Source organism: Antedon mediterranea, chromosome 6 (assembly GCF_964355755.1).
Source record: "Antedon mediterranea chromosome 6, ecAntMedi1.1, whole genome shotgun sequence".
Classification (NCBI taxonomy): domain Eukaryota; kingdom Metazoa; phylum Echinodermata; class Crinoidea; order Comatulida; family Antedonidae; genus Antedon; species Antedon mediterranea.
Window position 1 is genome coordinate 21,054,627 of NC_092675.1, and position 14,536 is coordinate 21,069,162.

The window sequence follows — 14,536 nt, forward strand, 5'->3', positions numbered from 1 at the left end:
TGCATCCTTTAAACATTTATTATCTACTGTTTAGTGTTTTTTTTTGTTTTTAAATAAAAGAAATAAATAATATAATAAGAACACTGTATAGGATCAAGTATAATCCCATGCTTTGGTAATCCCACCCACTAATTCAGGGTAAATTATAACATCACATTACTGATGTTAATGGCAAGTAATAGCTTAATGACAATAATAAAATACAAACATTTTACACCAGATAGACAAATACAGTAGAACACTATTAAAGGAACAACCCCAAAAAAGTGTGAACTGTGAAAAGGGGGCTGGATGTGTTAAAATTGCTTTTCGCTTGTTTCTCTTATTAAGGGTCTTTTACACCTGTTCCCACCCGGCGCCGGAAAATCCAATCGAACATCAATGTTTTGTTTTCATGTGGCTACACACATATCGATTGGTACATAGCCGAGTGGAGCATCGTGAAAACGAAACATTGATGATCAATTTGCCAGACTGGAACCGTGCCGGAACAGATGTGAAAGACCCTTTAGGGATGTCTCAAAGGAAGGATTGTACTTTAATTAATTCTTACCATTGCCATCAATGTGTTGATGCAGGCTCTCCAGATCAAGTGGTGGGATGTCAATCTTAAGCATTTGATTGAGTGCTACTCTATTGTGAATCTCATCTCCTTGCAGCCTCCAATTACTTTCCACTCCATTATGGACCTGATCTCCTTGCAAACTCTGATTAGCCACCCCTTCACTATCGATCACATCTCCTTGTAGCCTCTCATTAGCTGTCACTCCATTCCAGTTCACATCTTCCAACATTTGATCAATAGCTTCACCATTATGATTCACATCTCCTTTATCAACCTCGTCTTCTCCTCTATTGAGTTCTTGTGCCGCCTCGAAAGACTGGCTTAGTTTACTCTCTTGGAAGGGAAGATGTTCCTGGTGAATGCTTTCTGGTTGGGTTTGGTCATTTGTATTACTTTTATTCAATCTATTTAAGGTAGTGACATTAAAAATCAGTGACATTGACATTGTATACCAGCTGGTCCGACATTTTATATTAGATTTTTTATAATACTCATAAATGTATTTTTATACCTTTGTAGGTTTTTGCTATGCATTTTATTTGTGAAATAAAGTTTATATAATACAATCAAAATGAAATAAACTTTCAGCCCAGACTATTATATTTTATAACTTAATAAAATAATAATTAATTTCAGACTAACCTTTGTTTGCTACTGGGTTGACGTCTGTTCTTTGGTGGAGTGACTCTTTTGGCAGTGAGCTATAAAATAAAATGTTGGAAGCCCACAAAGATGATTTACAGTAAAATATATTTCTAAATTTTCCCAGGAACCGACAAGCCCCAGCAACATCACTTGGTAATGGTAATATGCTTGATTTCTTAATAACTATTTCAAGAGGGCCCCTTGATTGTCAGCATACGCTGTTTAGGATCACCCTCTATAAATAAAGTGAAATAAAAAAAAAAAATAGACATTGAAGATACTGTAAAAGCCACCAATGTCATTAGGCTTTAAATACTTACAGATGATAGTACTTCAGTTTTTCTTGGGATAATTTCTAGTTCATCATCTTCATTGATGCTGATATGTTTTCTAAATACGAAGAAAACATAACAAAATGTATGAGTGGGTAAATTAACAGTTTAACGGTTTGCATGGGACAAAAACACTAGGTTTGAGATATACCATATTTAAACTAGAAAGTCAAGACTCTAAAAAGACTCATGAAAGAGGACTATTTTTAAAAAACACAAGGATAAAAACATGCGATTGTCTGATGAAAGTGTAATGTATAATGCAAGCTATTTCTCATGGCCATAACAAGTCTTAGGGATAATTTCCAATAGTCATTCCTCAAACCTTCTATTTGATGTCTTAACTGGTAAACTGGAAGCCATCTCAATTGAATTCTTTTGTCTTCGTTTCGCTCTTGGACTCAGGTCAGATGACAATAAATCCTCTGGAATCACCAGGGAAGGTGTTGGACTACCATTGGTTCTCTGTAACAAAGAGTATGCAAATATTATCTCCTTCAGGTTTATGTTGACCAGACCTGAATCTGAAAGAATCACAACTTCACTGAAATGAACAGTCAACTCTCCTAAACCGGACACCTTTCAGCGGGCCTGATATGTCTGGTTTACTACAAAGTATGGTATTTGGAATGTGTTTTAATGTTAAAAATGAATTTGGGATCGTTTGGAACTTGAGAAAAGTCTGGTTTTGGGGAGATTCCGTGTTTTCAGAGAGTTTTGGGAGATTTGACTGCAGTTGTGCAAGATTACAACAATGGAATGATTGTAACAAATCGTGGTTATCCATATCGTGAGCGCAATACAATTCAATGTTTTCGGTTTCATTTAGTTCTTTTCAGTTCCAGAAAAAGGTGGTGAGAGCAAGCATACTCACTTAAGAATTATTTTCAAAATTAAGACTAGACATTAACAGGAGAAAAAATTCCTGCAAAATAGGTCAGTAAAAACATACATGCCCAGTAATGCAAAGTCTATCTTTGGTGTCACAATGTACTGTATAACCTATAATCATACATTTCTGCTATAGTCATTATTTTCTCAGAATAATATACTTCTAATGCTATTTAGGCATGGCGCTATCACTAAGGACATGTCCAAGTCTATTGAAAAGGTACAAAAGAGAGCATTGCGTATCATGCTAGGTAACAACTATTTGTGCTATGATCATGCATTGTCTGTTACTGGTTTACCTACTCTTGTTGAGAGAAGAAACAAACTTGTGTTGTCTTTCGGGGAAGGCTTATTAAAATCCGAGCTGTTTAGAGAAATACTTCCCCCTCTTCATAAGCCAGCTCGGTCTCTCAGATTCAACCGCTTTCTAGAAGTACCTCATTGTAAAACCAGCAGACTTAGGTCGTCTCCAGTTCCCACCATGGTGGATATAATTAATAGGCACCACTAGCTCTTTTTTAGATATGTTATAAGTGAATGTTTTTTGGTTTTTTATTCATGTATGTTTTTAATTGTATGGTACGATATCTAATTTTATTAAGATGTTTCTATTTTTATAGCAATTTTAACTAATTTTTAGTCATTTGTAATACATTTCATTTCAGTCCTTGACTGTCGTTTTGTAATATATTTTTATATACCGAATAAATAAAAAAAATTTAAAACTACTATGTTGATATTAATGTACACTCAAGATGTGGATGTTTGTTTACTGGCAAGAGATTAGAGTAACTATGCCAAAGCCAATATAACTTAAAAACATTTTTTGCTACAGTATATATATCAAGAAAATAATAATAAAAAAATGTTTGTCTTATAAATAGCGCCAAATACTAATTTTTTTCGTGCTTTAAAAGATTAAAAAGTCCATGAAATATCCTAAAATAATTAATTTGGAAGCTACACTTTCGAAACAGTGGCACACTTCTTGAATGAAGGTGCATCCAGGGTAAGTAAAATAAAAGTTAGAGAAAAAAATTGATTTTTAAATCATTTTTTTAGGCCTATTCCAGTACAACCAAAAACAAGTTAGAGATAATGCAGAGGAACCTTGTCACCACTTCGTTTTCAAGTATTTTGAAACTCTCAAATGAGAGCTCGCTAATGTAGAACTCATAACAGCTCAAATGAAAAATGCATCTAGTAGGTTAAAAGCACTGTTTGGTAGCAGTACTACAGTTTGTAGAAACAGGATTTGAATATAGAACTCTGACATTGGTAAGCAAGCATGTAAACCACCACGCTACATTGTCGCAACTTACCGGTTGTATCAGCATGCCAGCTCGTTCAAATTGTTTAAATGCTGGCGAGTCTAGTAATAGTTTTGACTGCCTGTCTTCGGATATCCTATATATAAATGCAAAAGATTATTTACTATTAATAATTTTGAATGTTAAACAATATTTGATGATTTTCTGACAGGCATAAAAAATAGGACTATTGTATATCTCTGTACCGTTATATATCTTGCTCAGCAGTGTAAAACAACAGTTATAAAAAGGTGGCCCCGGCAGATAGAGATGGTATTAAAATTGGTATTAAATAAAACCATATACGATTTTGAAATATGCAAAAACATGGTTACTATAAACAGCAAGATACAATATGTCTTTTCCATTGAATTACGTTGTATTGTGTGACTTTAACTTAAATATAAAAACACTAAAATTTAAAATTACCTTTCAGATTCATGTACATGTTGTTTTCTGTTTTCTTTACGTCTCTGAGGTCTTTGCGGAGCTGTTAAGAAAAATAAATTAATTTTCTCGACTATTAAATATTGATAGCCTATTTAATAATAATCGAATGATTATATTAATCATGTTAATGTCAATAACATGGGTCACTTGTCAATTGAGATATAAGTAGGTTTAATAAAGATTTATACTTGTAAAAAATATGCTGGTCACTTGCAAAACTTATCCCATCTAATATATGTGCACAGTTAATAAAACACTAAAGACAACATATTATGATTGAGGAGGGTACTTTTGAAAACTTCAATCTCTTCTTTTTTAGTTTTGATTTACCTTTTGCTTATTTTAATATAGAATATAGGGATAATATTATAGGATATTTTATTTGTATCTCTGACAAAAAAATGTGATGTGCCATGGACTTTATGATGTCATATCACTACCTTATTTGGGCATAAACTAGTTTGATGATGTAGACAAAGCTTTATAAAGCTTAGTGATGAGTTGCAAAGCGATCAATGCGCCAAGTACCAATATCCATCGACTATAATGGGCTGATTGTAACCATTCATGCATGAAAGGATATTGTTCAGATTACATGAGAAATTAACACGAGTTGGCTTACCATTTGACAATGTAATACACACAGCAAGTATCATACCCAGGTTATCCAATCAGTTATAAAAAGAAATTTATCCTAACGCGGCATAAATGTTTAGCTTGGCAATGTAAAAGGGATTTTTTTTAAAACCGTAACTTACGACTGTCCAATAAAAAATCACTGTCTTGATTCTCCCCAAACAGATGATAACTGATCGTCTCACCAATAGTTTTTTCTACAAGTCTGTAAAATTATTTATATTCAGATAGTTAAGTCATTTAAGTATGAGCAATAAAAATTAATTATCAAAAACAATACTGTAAAATAATGTTGATTTGTGTCAATGGTTGTGTACCAAGATTGATAATGTTAATGTTATAGTATGTAATGTAATACTTTTTTTTTATTCCTTACAGAGAAAAACTCTGAACCATTTGTGACAACCTAGTATACTAAGACTAAAATTATGTCATGTTAATTCATTGTGTGTATATGCAGGGAAATTGGGATGTACTTCCTGTTGTCATTCCTCAACCAACATCGGTTGTGGTCATAGGTCATCACAAATATGAAGGTGAAATAAATAATAACATGTGAAGATGAGAAAATCTTTGAGAGCGAAATAAACAAACTGAATCTCTTTTCTGCTTGACATGTAGCTGATTGGATAGTAACTCACTTTCCATGTTTAAATTGTTCATCTCAAAAAATTATTCAAAACGAATACATACATATAGAATCAGATCATCATTGTTCCCATAATATTGTAAATAAAAAAAAAAGATTAATAAACAAATGCTCTTTATCTTAGTATAATTGGCTATAAACATTAATACTTACTCAGAGCAAGATATGTTAGTTACTGGTGTAGCGGTATTACTGGTACCAGTATCGCTATCAAGGTGAAAAGGTGAATGAGAACGTTCTGTTGTACTCATATCATGTGGGCTAAAATAGATAAAAGGTTTATCATAAAAATTAAAATAGATCAAGAAGTAAATATCATCACAATTTCTGTTCAAAATATAATTAATAATAATAAAATAAAGAATCAAACAGCTTGTATTACTTAATATATTTGTAGTATTGTTAATGGTCAATTTTAAATATGTGGAGATACATTCTAATGAGTATATTTAAACACAGGTCTGAACCAGTTAATACCCTTTTCACATCTGCAAAATGTAACTTGTAACCTGGTTTGCATAGTGTGACGACAATTTTGTGGAAAATCTCCCGAGATTTCACAGGGGGCCCCTGTGAAATCGTGGAAGAAAACACCGCCTGTGTTTTTGTTCTGAGATGTTCCGAGTTCTTGCTGCGTGCGCGTGTATTGCTCTGGTATTAACTGATCAATCATAGTAACCAAATAGCGCGCAACTATTCTTTCCTCCCAAGATTTCACAAGGTGTATGCGTGTGTGAAAACATGTAATAAGTCAGGAGATCAAACCTGGTTACAACTTGTTACAATTTCTGCAGATATGAAAAGGGTATCAGTTACGACTGAACTAATTGAAAGTGGTGTGAATGAGTTGAAACAAGTATGTTTGAATCACTTGACACTGGGCTGAACTAGTTAAAACTAGTATAAACCAGTTGAGACTGGGCTGAACTAATTGAAACTGGTGTGAATGAGTTGAGACAGGTAGGTTTGAATCACTTGACACTGGGCTGAACTAGTTAAAACTGGTATAAACCAGTTGAGACTATGAACTAATTGAAACTGGTGTGAATGAGTTGAGACAGGTAGGTTTGAATCACTTGATACGGGGCTGAACTAGTTAAAACTGGTATAAACCAGTTGAGACTGGGCTGAACTAATTGAAACTGGTGTGAATCAGTTGAGACAGTTAGGTTTGAATCACTTGACACTGGGCTGAGCTAGTTAAAACGGGTATAAACCAGTTGAGACTATGAGCTAATTCCAAACCAACCTAAGCAATGCTGAAGATCCATTGAAATTGTTTGTGTTTGTGTAATGATCTTCCAAATCATCTACTATTGAATTACTATTAACGTCCTTTATCTCAATAACCTACAAAGAAAAGAAAAATATCTATGTAATATAATATTATTTGTGTCATAAAATTCTAGGAAATATTGTTTTATTCCCTCAAACTTTATGTTCTGAGAAAATACATTCCGACCAGAAAAGGCTTTAGGTGTTCATCAGAAATAGTAAGTAAGTTTCTGTTTTAGGTAAATGTGGGCCATATCCTATTTCTGTTTCTTTTGAACATTATTCAACCAATCATAATAATAAAATTGGTGCAATGATTATTAAGAAATGATATTACAAACACTAACATACAGTAGGTGTAATTTCTTTAATACTTCAGTTTCTGAATTTTGGAATGTGAAACTCCAAAAAAATGACTGTTATGCACCCTATAAAGTTTATTTTAGTATCATTTCAAAGCTACTTGCTTTGCACAGTTCGTGATCAATAACTTACAGGTTTTTGCTGCTGTTTTTTCTTCTTTTTCCGTGGTTTTACTTGAGGTGGGCTAAGTGACTGATTTTCTTTAACTTGTATGATGGTTGAATTATAATTAGGAGAATCTACATCCTCATCATGAACCTCTTCAAAAAGGAGACTAAAATCCTGAATAAAACTTCTCACAATGTTGTTGATAATGCCTTGTTCTTTAAAACTCTCAAAGCCTACATGACACCTAAATAAATACAAAAAGTGGTTTCAAAACTGAGTCAAATTTTATGAACCCACAACACCCAGCCAGCAATTCAGGTAACAAATACCACATCTCCTAGTTTTCCCTGAATTTCATGAACAGGACCATGGTAAACATTATACAGTAACTCTTTCTTCAATACCTGTATCTCTTTAAATAAGTGGATACATAATTTTCAAAGGAGTAAAATATCTTCATAGTTAATGTTCAGTCTTAACACAGTGGAATGTCTTATTATTGCCTTTCTAGTCAACCTTTGCTTTAGCACTTACCTTAGTGCAACTCCTTTTACTATCTAGAACTATTAATATTCAGTTACTTTAATAGGTGCATTACCTGAAGATATTAGGACCAAATACAATTGCTAGTGCAAATGGTGTCATTTTGTTTGTTCTTTCATGATCTCCAACCTTGACAAGAAATCTACTAAGGTATTTCAACAAAGCATAATTTTGCTTAGGAAGCTCGTCCAAAATCTGTTTGATCATGTCTAATTGTTTAACAGAATTACTCCCGTTAGTTTCTGAAATAAATTTAAATAATAAAATATAGAATTACTATCAAGATATAAATTTATAATGTACATAGAAATTTCTCCTCCAAGTTTGTATAGAGCACTTTGCCCAAAATGACCTGGTATACCTTGCATATTAGAAATTTAAATACATATTGGTTATTCAGCATAATGTGACACCACAATAATACAGTACAGTAAATAAAATAAAAGTATATAAAATGTTTGATTCCTTACAGAAACCCTAAATGAGATTCTAAGCTTTAACTAAGGTTTTAACTTAAACATATATTATTTCATGTGCTAAAATAATAGAGAAAAATTTCTCTATAAAAACCTTCATAGACAGCAAGAAATCGTTGATGAAATTTGTCAGGAACGATGGCTTCCGGTAGTTCACGAAGGTACAGTTTCAGAAGACCAGCCACTGCCATAACATCCCCAGCTTCCTCTAAATCAGCATCTCCATACTTATCAAAAGAAGCTCTTAATTTGTCAACAATCCGTGAGCTACCACTCATCCGGAATATTCCCTCATGTCCAATTCCTGAAAAGAAATCAAATATGAAAGTACTGTACAACCCCTTCTTTGGGAGATCTTTCTCTTCTAGAGTAAAACAGCATAGCACTTCAAACTGATACACATTTAATATCAATGCACTGTGCACAATTGTCTGTCAAATAGCAGTTTTGAGGCGATACTGTACACATAGCACTGTAATCAAACCCTGATTGGCCAATTAATGTAGACTGCTAATAAGGTGACATGGCTGGGACCCAAAAAGTGTCCCCTTAATATGGGTATTTTCCTCAAAAGGGGTTTACCATAGTATTAAAACATACAGTATTATCCCTGGTTTTTTTCAAAAGAAAGTCTCCCCATAATTGGGGGCGATACAAAGTAGTGTTCTACTATATCAAAAAGAAATTAAAACTAGAAGAATGTTACCACTATACCTTGAATCACAATCATGTTAAGTATTACACAGTTATCCAATACTGTTATAAGCTCTATTCAAACATTGAGAATGTGGTATTATGGGTGTATCTCCTGACTATATTTATATCATTCATTGAACTATTAAATGAATAATATCCTTTGCAGGTATGACTGGTGGTATTCGTACAATTTAAAAGTAAAAATAGTCTGAACGCGCACGTAAACGAATTGAAACTTGAAAGGGCACTATTCATAGCATGAAACCAAGAAGAGATTAAAAATAGTACAATAATAACAAGCATCTTTTGATATTGAGTCTCTACAGGAAATTATACTTTAACATTAGTTAATCCGTACCTCTTAAGAACCGGTAATAAATACACTAGTACTTCTACTGGTCAACGGAAAGTTATGATTAAAAATGTGTTTCATTTACGTAGTTATGTGTCACTATCAACAATAGTGTAGCTGCATCCTTAAAATATTATTACTATCTAGTCATTCAAAGGTGCACACGGATATATGTTTAAAAAATATTTGAATAAAAAAGAAAATTATTTACCATGTTTAACTATAAAATCAACAATCTTCTTAACAATGAAGGGTATGCATATTTCTCCATTGATATCTTGCATCTGCTGGGCAAGTGGTAGACCAAAAACTTTACTCACTGGTATCTTCTTTTTAAGATTCACAGGTGATCGAAGAATTCTTTGCATCGTGCTAAATTCAAACAAGGTAGGCTTAGGAAAACAAGAAAAGAATATTAATTAGCATATTATAACAATAAATACCAAATAAAAAAAATAATACTGTAAATCAAATACTGATATTTTTTGCAGAGAGCAAGCAATGGTTAGTAGTATTATAGGGAGAGGAAAATCTTTTTCTTCACAGAACATAAGGACTCCAATTTAAGACCTCTTTTGAAGCTGAATTATTTAGATTTTGTCCTTTTTGTTCTCTTCCTGGAATGAAACTTTTGCCTAAATTTGACACACTATTGTAGAATTAAATTTATCTTTCTATTGAAAAAAAAAAATGTACAGTACTATAGTAGGTGTCTTTAATAAAGTAGTACTGTATAGCTTATGTAACATTGGCTTATGAATATGACTGTACAACTACTTGGTTGTAATACAGTACATACTAGAGCATTAATTTCCTATCAAAATTACAAGAGCTAATTCCTGGAAGTGATTTAATGAGTTAGAGATTCATGCAAATTATCTATGATACATCTGTAATATCATTATCTTTCAGAAAAGGCTTTTTATGAACAATAATTGAACAGTATTCTGCTATAAAATTAATTTCAAATTTTAATTAAGAAATATTGTACACTAAAGGAATGTTGTTGTAACATAGTGGCATAGTAATCAGGTACCTTGAGCTTTCATGTTGACCTCTAGGTCAGTGTCAAATCAGGTGAATTCCACTATAATAATTTCCAAATCCAGACCTACAGTATAGTATACACAGTATGGAGTTAAAAAGCCATTACTCCATTGTACAGGTATAGGTCTGAAAAGGCTAATACGACATCATGTACTTACTAAAAATACAAATAATCTTGAATCAGATTAATTATTAAAATAGTGTTATTGATTTCCTCCACATGCATCTACCAGTAAATCTTAGTTCATTTTGTTTTCACTAAAGTAATCAATATCAATGAAATTTGACATAAATTTTTATTTACGGTAGTCATAACAACAGGTTGTAAAAATCCAAATCGTCCCTTCTTTATCTTAGTAGCCATAAAGATAAACTGAATTAACAATCTGAGTAATTCAAATAGATATTAATTGCTGATCAAATATTATGTTGCATAACATAATAAATAAATTATTTGTATTAACCGTCATGAAATCAATATTTTCCCCCATAAAATAAATACCTAAAAAATGATTTACGGTAACACAATTATTTTCTTTATGTTTATTAGTCTTATTAACTATTAATTATGAAGGATCAAAAGTGAAACATTGCAATTTTGCTTGGTAATCGCTGGTAATGTAATATTTTGATTGCTAAAATTCCATATTGATTTATTTGAAAACTCGCTAATCTTGAAGGATTATTACCTTAAAATTAGTAGAACATGTAAGTTTGCATAAAAAATACAATCAATTTTGAAATATTCACTAACTGTGCTTTCTTCAAACAGTAAATATTTATTCACTAAATAATATTAACATTACTTACTGTATTATTATTATTATTGCAAGCCTAAATGCCAAACACAAAAATAAAACACTTATATCTAATGACTGTTTGTATGTCAGGAAACTGTAATTAAGAAAATCACTCAAGATTCACCATGAAACATCTACAGTAAATAGGCTGAAATGTACGATTTTAAATGTCATTCATATCATACTGATATTCACATTACCTTGAGCTAAGACCCCTGCGACAAAGCAACTAGGATTTTCCTTGACTTTTTAAAATAAAATTCTCTGAAAACCGAATGCCTCCCTTGTTTTGGGTCCAGTAAGTTTAAGGTTTATTTTTTTCTGAGATTTTATCTAACTAGCATAAGCCTAGAACTAAAAGCTAATATGGAGGCTACAGCTAATATGGAGGCTATGGCTAATACGAATACAATAACGAAAACGGATATGTCACACAATTGTGAAACTTTTGAGCTGATCCCCATTTCATATTCGTAAAGCGTATTTGTGTTGACAAATATCACCAGTCATATTCATAACTACAAAATGAGTATAGTTTTTGATATATTTTACACATTTTGCCTTTGAATCAGGAATGATTCATGATTTAATATAATTATAGATTTATTGAAAGTAATTATAATTACTAAGTAATTTACTAAAATGCCAGGTCAATTTTGATAAATACCAGTTTTCCTCACTCGCTTTGATGTTACGCTAGGCCCAGGCAGCCAAGCAACACGTACCTGTGCTTCATTCAAATTTACAGCAGTCATATTTTGGACGTTGGCCTCAAAATTTTGTTGCCATGCTAAACAGATTTTTATTGGCTTACGAAAAAAACCAATGTGTGCGTGACGTATCCGTTTTTGTAGCATTGCGAAACTTTCTTATGTTTTCTTCATTTGGAATAGTTGGATTTAGTTAGCAGTATTTTAAATATTGTGAACATATTACTCATTTATCATGAGGAAAGAGGAATGAAATTAACTCAAAATCAAGGTTTCTATCTTGTCTGATACTGTAGATTGTTCATTTTATTGGAAGGGAAATTTTAAAGTGTTTGAATTTGTCATTCAGGATCAGTGACTCATATGTACTGTCCATACAATCATTTACAGTACAATCACCACACTTTGCGTTTCATGAAAAAGAAGACGATGTTTTTTCAACACTTCCTAAGTCAAACTAATCACAAAATTGTTCATAAAGTCCTAAATACTTCCTATTATTGAATATTACTGTGTAATGTTTATTTGTAAGTCAAATATTTTAAAGTCAAATATTCTAAGAAAGGAAAAATAAGGAAAATTTTTTGTTACAATGAATACCGTTTTTAGGTTGTGACGATACATAACTGTAACAGTAAGTGGAATTTTAAATATTAATAACAAGTTTTGGCTGACAACAAGTACGTACAGTACAGTACCTTTGTTACCAGAGGTTATAGTATGTATCAATGGATCATATCGGTTTTTTCAAGCCAGTGGTGTAGTACTCACTGTATAAACCCCACCTTATAATTGAACACCCTTTATAGTTCTTGTCATCGTTGAGTAGCATTGTGCTAGTAGAAAGAGCGCAATAACCTTAAAGATACCAATAATGCTAACGTCGAGATTTGGGCTTAGTCGACATTAGTTGAGAAAATCCTCTTGAGCATCTTAACTGAAGTCTTTCATATCACACCATGTCATAACTTACCTCTCTTTATTTTAGTCTTGAAATCTTTGAAGAATTTCATGAAGCAAGTTAATGGAAGAAAGAGTGTTTCTAAAAGTGTTCTTATGAATACGTCTGCTTCATGATGAAAAAGTTCTATAACAAGAAAAACTATGGTTGTTTCAAACTTTTACAGCATAAGAGGCACTGGCTCAACATGAGTGGTTGATGTTGCCAACTTGCTGATTGTTGTAAAAAAAACGAGAGATTTCTCACATCAGTTGAAGCTGAAAATCCTTTCAAGTGGTATAGCCAATCCAAAAATATTTATCCACTATAAACAAAGAAAAAGAAAACAATAGATTTTATTAGTACAATACATATTTCTACCTCATTGAGAATTAGTATAAAGAATTATAGTCATGAGTTATGCTTTGTTCTATATCAAATATAGTTACTCATTTTTATGAGCCAATTTTAAACTTTATGGTCGTCGAAACATTACAAAGTTCATGTTGTTGATGATTATTTTAATTATAATTATTGATATTTTGAATAGTTCTGTATGTTGCTGAAGTCTAACCATGCCAAAATCTGAATAATCTGCTACAGCATCCTCTCTCTCCTTTGACAAGCTCTTTTTGGCCTTCGTGATTGATCCAACTAAAATTATATTATAGTTATTGTTTGTACTGGGTTTTCAAACAATTCATAATGTTAATACTGGGACTAACTATGGCCCACGGCCCAAATTTAGGCAGCGATATAAAATGTTTCTGGAACGGTGGAATAATGAGATTAATTCATGTATATTTGGAAAAATCTTTCACATATTTCAATTTATAACTTACTGTACTAGCTTTTAGTAAATAAGAACATCTCTGTGCAATTAAGAATTCGCAGTGGTGTTTTCTTTCTAACCTGTTATTTTTTACAAAACCTTTTAGGCCCAAATTTAGGCAGCGAAATAAAAAGTTTGCGGAACTGTGGAATAATGAGATTAAGTCCCAGAAATATTTTGGCCCTAATGGAAATAAATCCTTACAATAATATAAAATACTATTTTCCTTATAACATTTTCAAAGTACTTTAAATGCTAAGATGTGTGTGGTATGCTACACATGTATATAGATTAAGAAGGAATGTCATATGATTTTATACATATTACATTACAGTATTTTACACTTTTCAGCCTTTAAAATAAAATCAATATAATTTACTAATTCTGAATTGATGTAAGAACAAATCAGACAGAGAACTCGCTGCATATATTAGCAATTAGTGTAATTAACAATAGGAACAATAATTGAAGACTTGTTGCCATGGCTTAATTAATTCACTACCAAACTGTGGAATTTAATGGATATTCAATACTACAGTAGTAACTATCTACCCACACATTTTAATAAAGGGTAATGATGATGGTGTAATGTATTGAGTTGGATAATTATAGATGATCATCTTCTTATGCCTTTTTGTATAAGATGGGTGGAAAAAACAGAACATGAGAAAATGCAATTTGCCTTTTTGTATGAGATGGGTTAAAAACACAGAACATGAGAAAATGCTTGATGCCTTTTACACATATAATATTGTCCATAGCTAATTATTAGCCTTGTAATTACTAAAACACATTTTTTAAACTTAAATTTGTGATTTTTAAAACTAGGCACTAGTCTAGTTAAAAGGTATACTGTAGTTGACGATTTCGTTTGCATGTCATTTAGGGTGAGGCAAATTCACTTTGGCAATTTCTA

General features: G+C 32.0%; 1 protein-coding gene across 3 annotated transcripts in view; it reads right to left on the reverse strand.

The window, feature by feature from the left end:
- Window positions 1–14,536, reverse strand: part of LOC140052317 (protein FAM13A-like) — a 28,627-nt gene that overhangs the window by 11,963 nt on the left and 2,128 nt on the right. For 2 of the 3 annotated variants that reach the window (XM_072097819.1, XM_072097821.1), the window contains exons 2-15: window positions 12,822–13,113; window positions 9,503–9,683; window positions 8,338–8,547; window positions 7,823–8,009; window positions 7,249–7,468; window positions 6,728–6,828; window positions 5,632–5,739; window positions 4,952–5,034; window positions 4,173–4,233; window positions 3,756–3,840; window positions 1,868–2,007; window positions 1,531–1,600; window positions 1,208–1,266; window positions 554–969 (exon numbers count right to left, since the gene is read on the reverse strand). In XM_072097819.1, the coding sequence (XP_071953920.1) occupies window positions 554–969; window positions 1,208–1,266; window positions 1,531–1,600; window positions 1,868–2,007; window positions 3,756–3,840; window positions 4,173–4,233; window positions 4,952–5,034; window positions 5,632–5,739; window positions 6,728–6,828; window positions 7,249–7,468; window positions 7,823–8,009; window positions 8,338–8,547; window positions 9,503–9,659 (1,897 nt within the window). In that variant the 5' untranslated portion in view covers window positions 9,660–9,683; window positions 12,822–13,113. Of the gene's footprint in view, window positions 1–553; window positions 970–1,207; window positions 1,267–1,530; window positions 1,601–1,867; window positions 2,008–3,755; window positions 3,841–4,172; window positions 4,234–4,951; window positions 5,035–5,631; window positions 5,740–6,727; window positions 6,829–7,248; window positions 7,469–7,822; window positions 8,010–8,337; window positions 8,548–9,502; window positions 9,684–10,496; window positions 10,597–12,821; window positions 13,114–14,536 lie in introns of all 3 variants that reach the window. The other variant, XM_072097820.1, reaches the window with a different exon arrangement.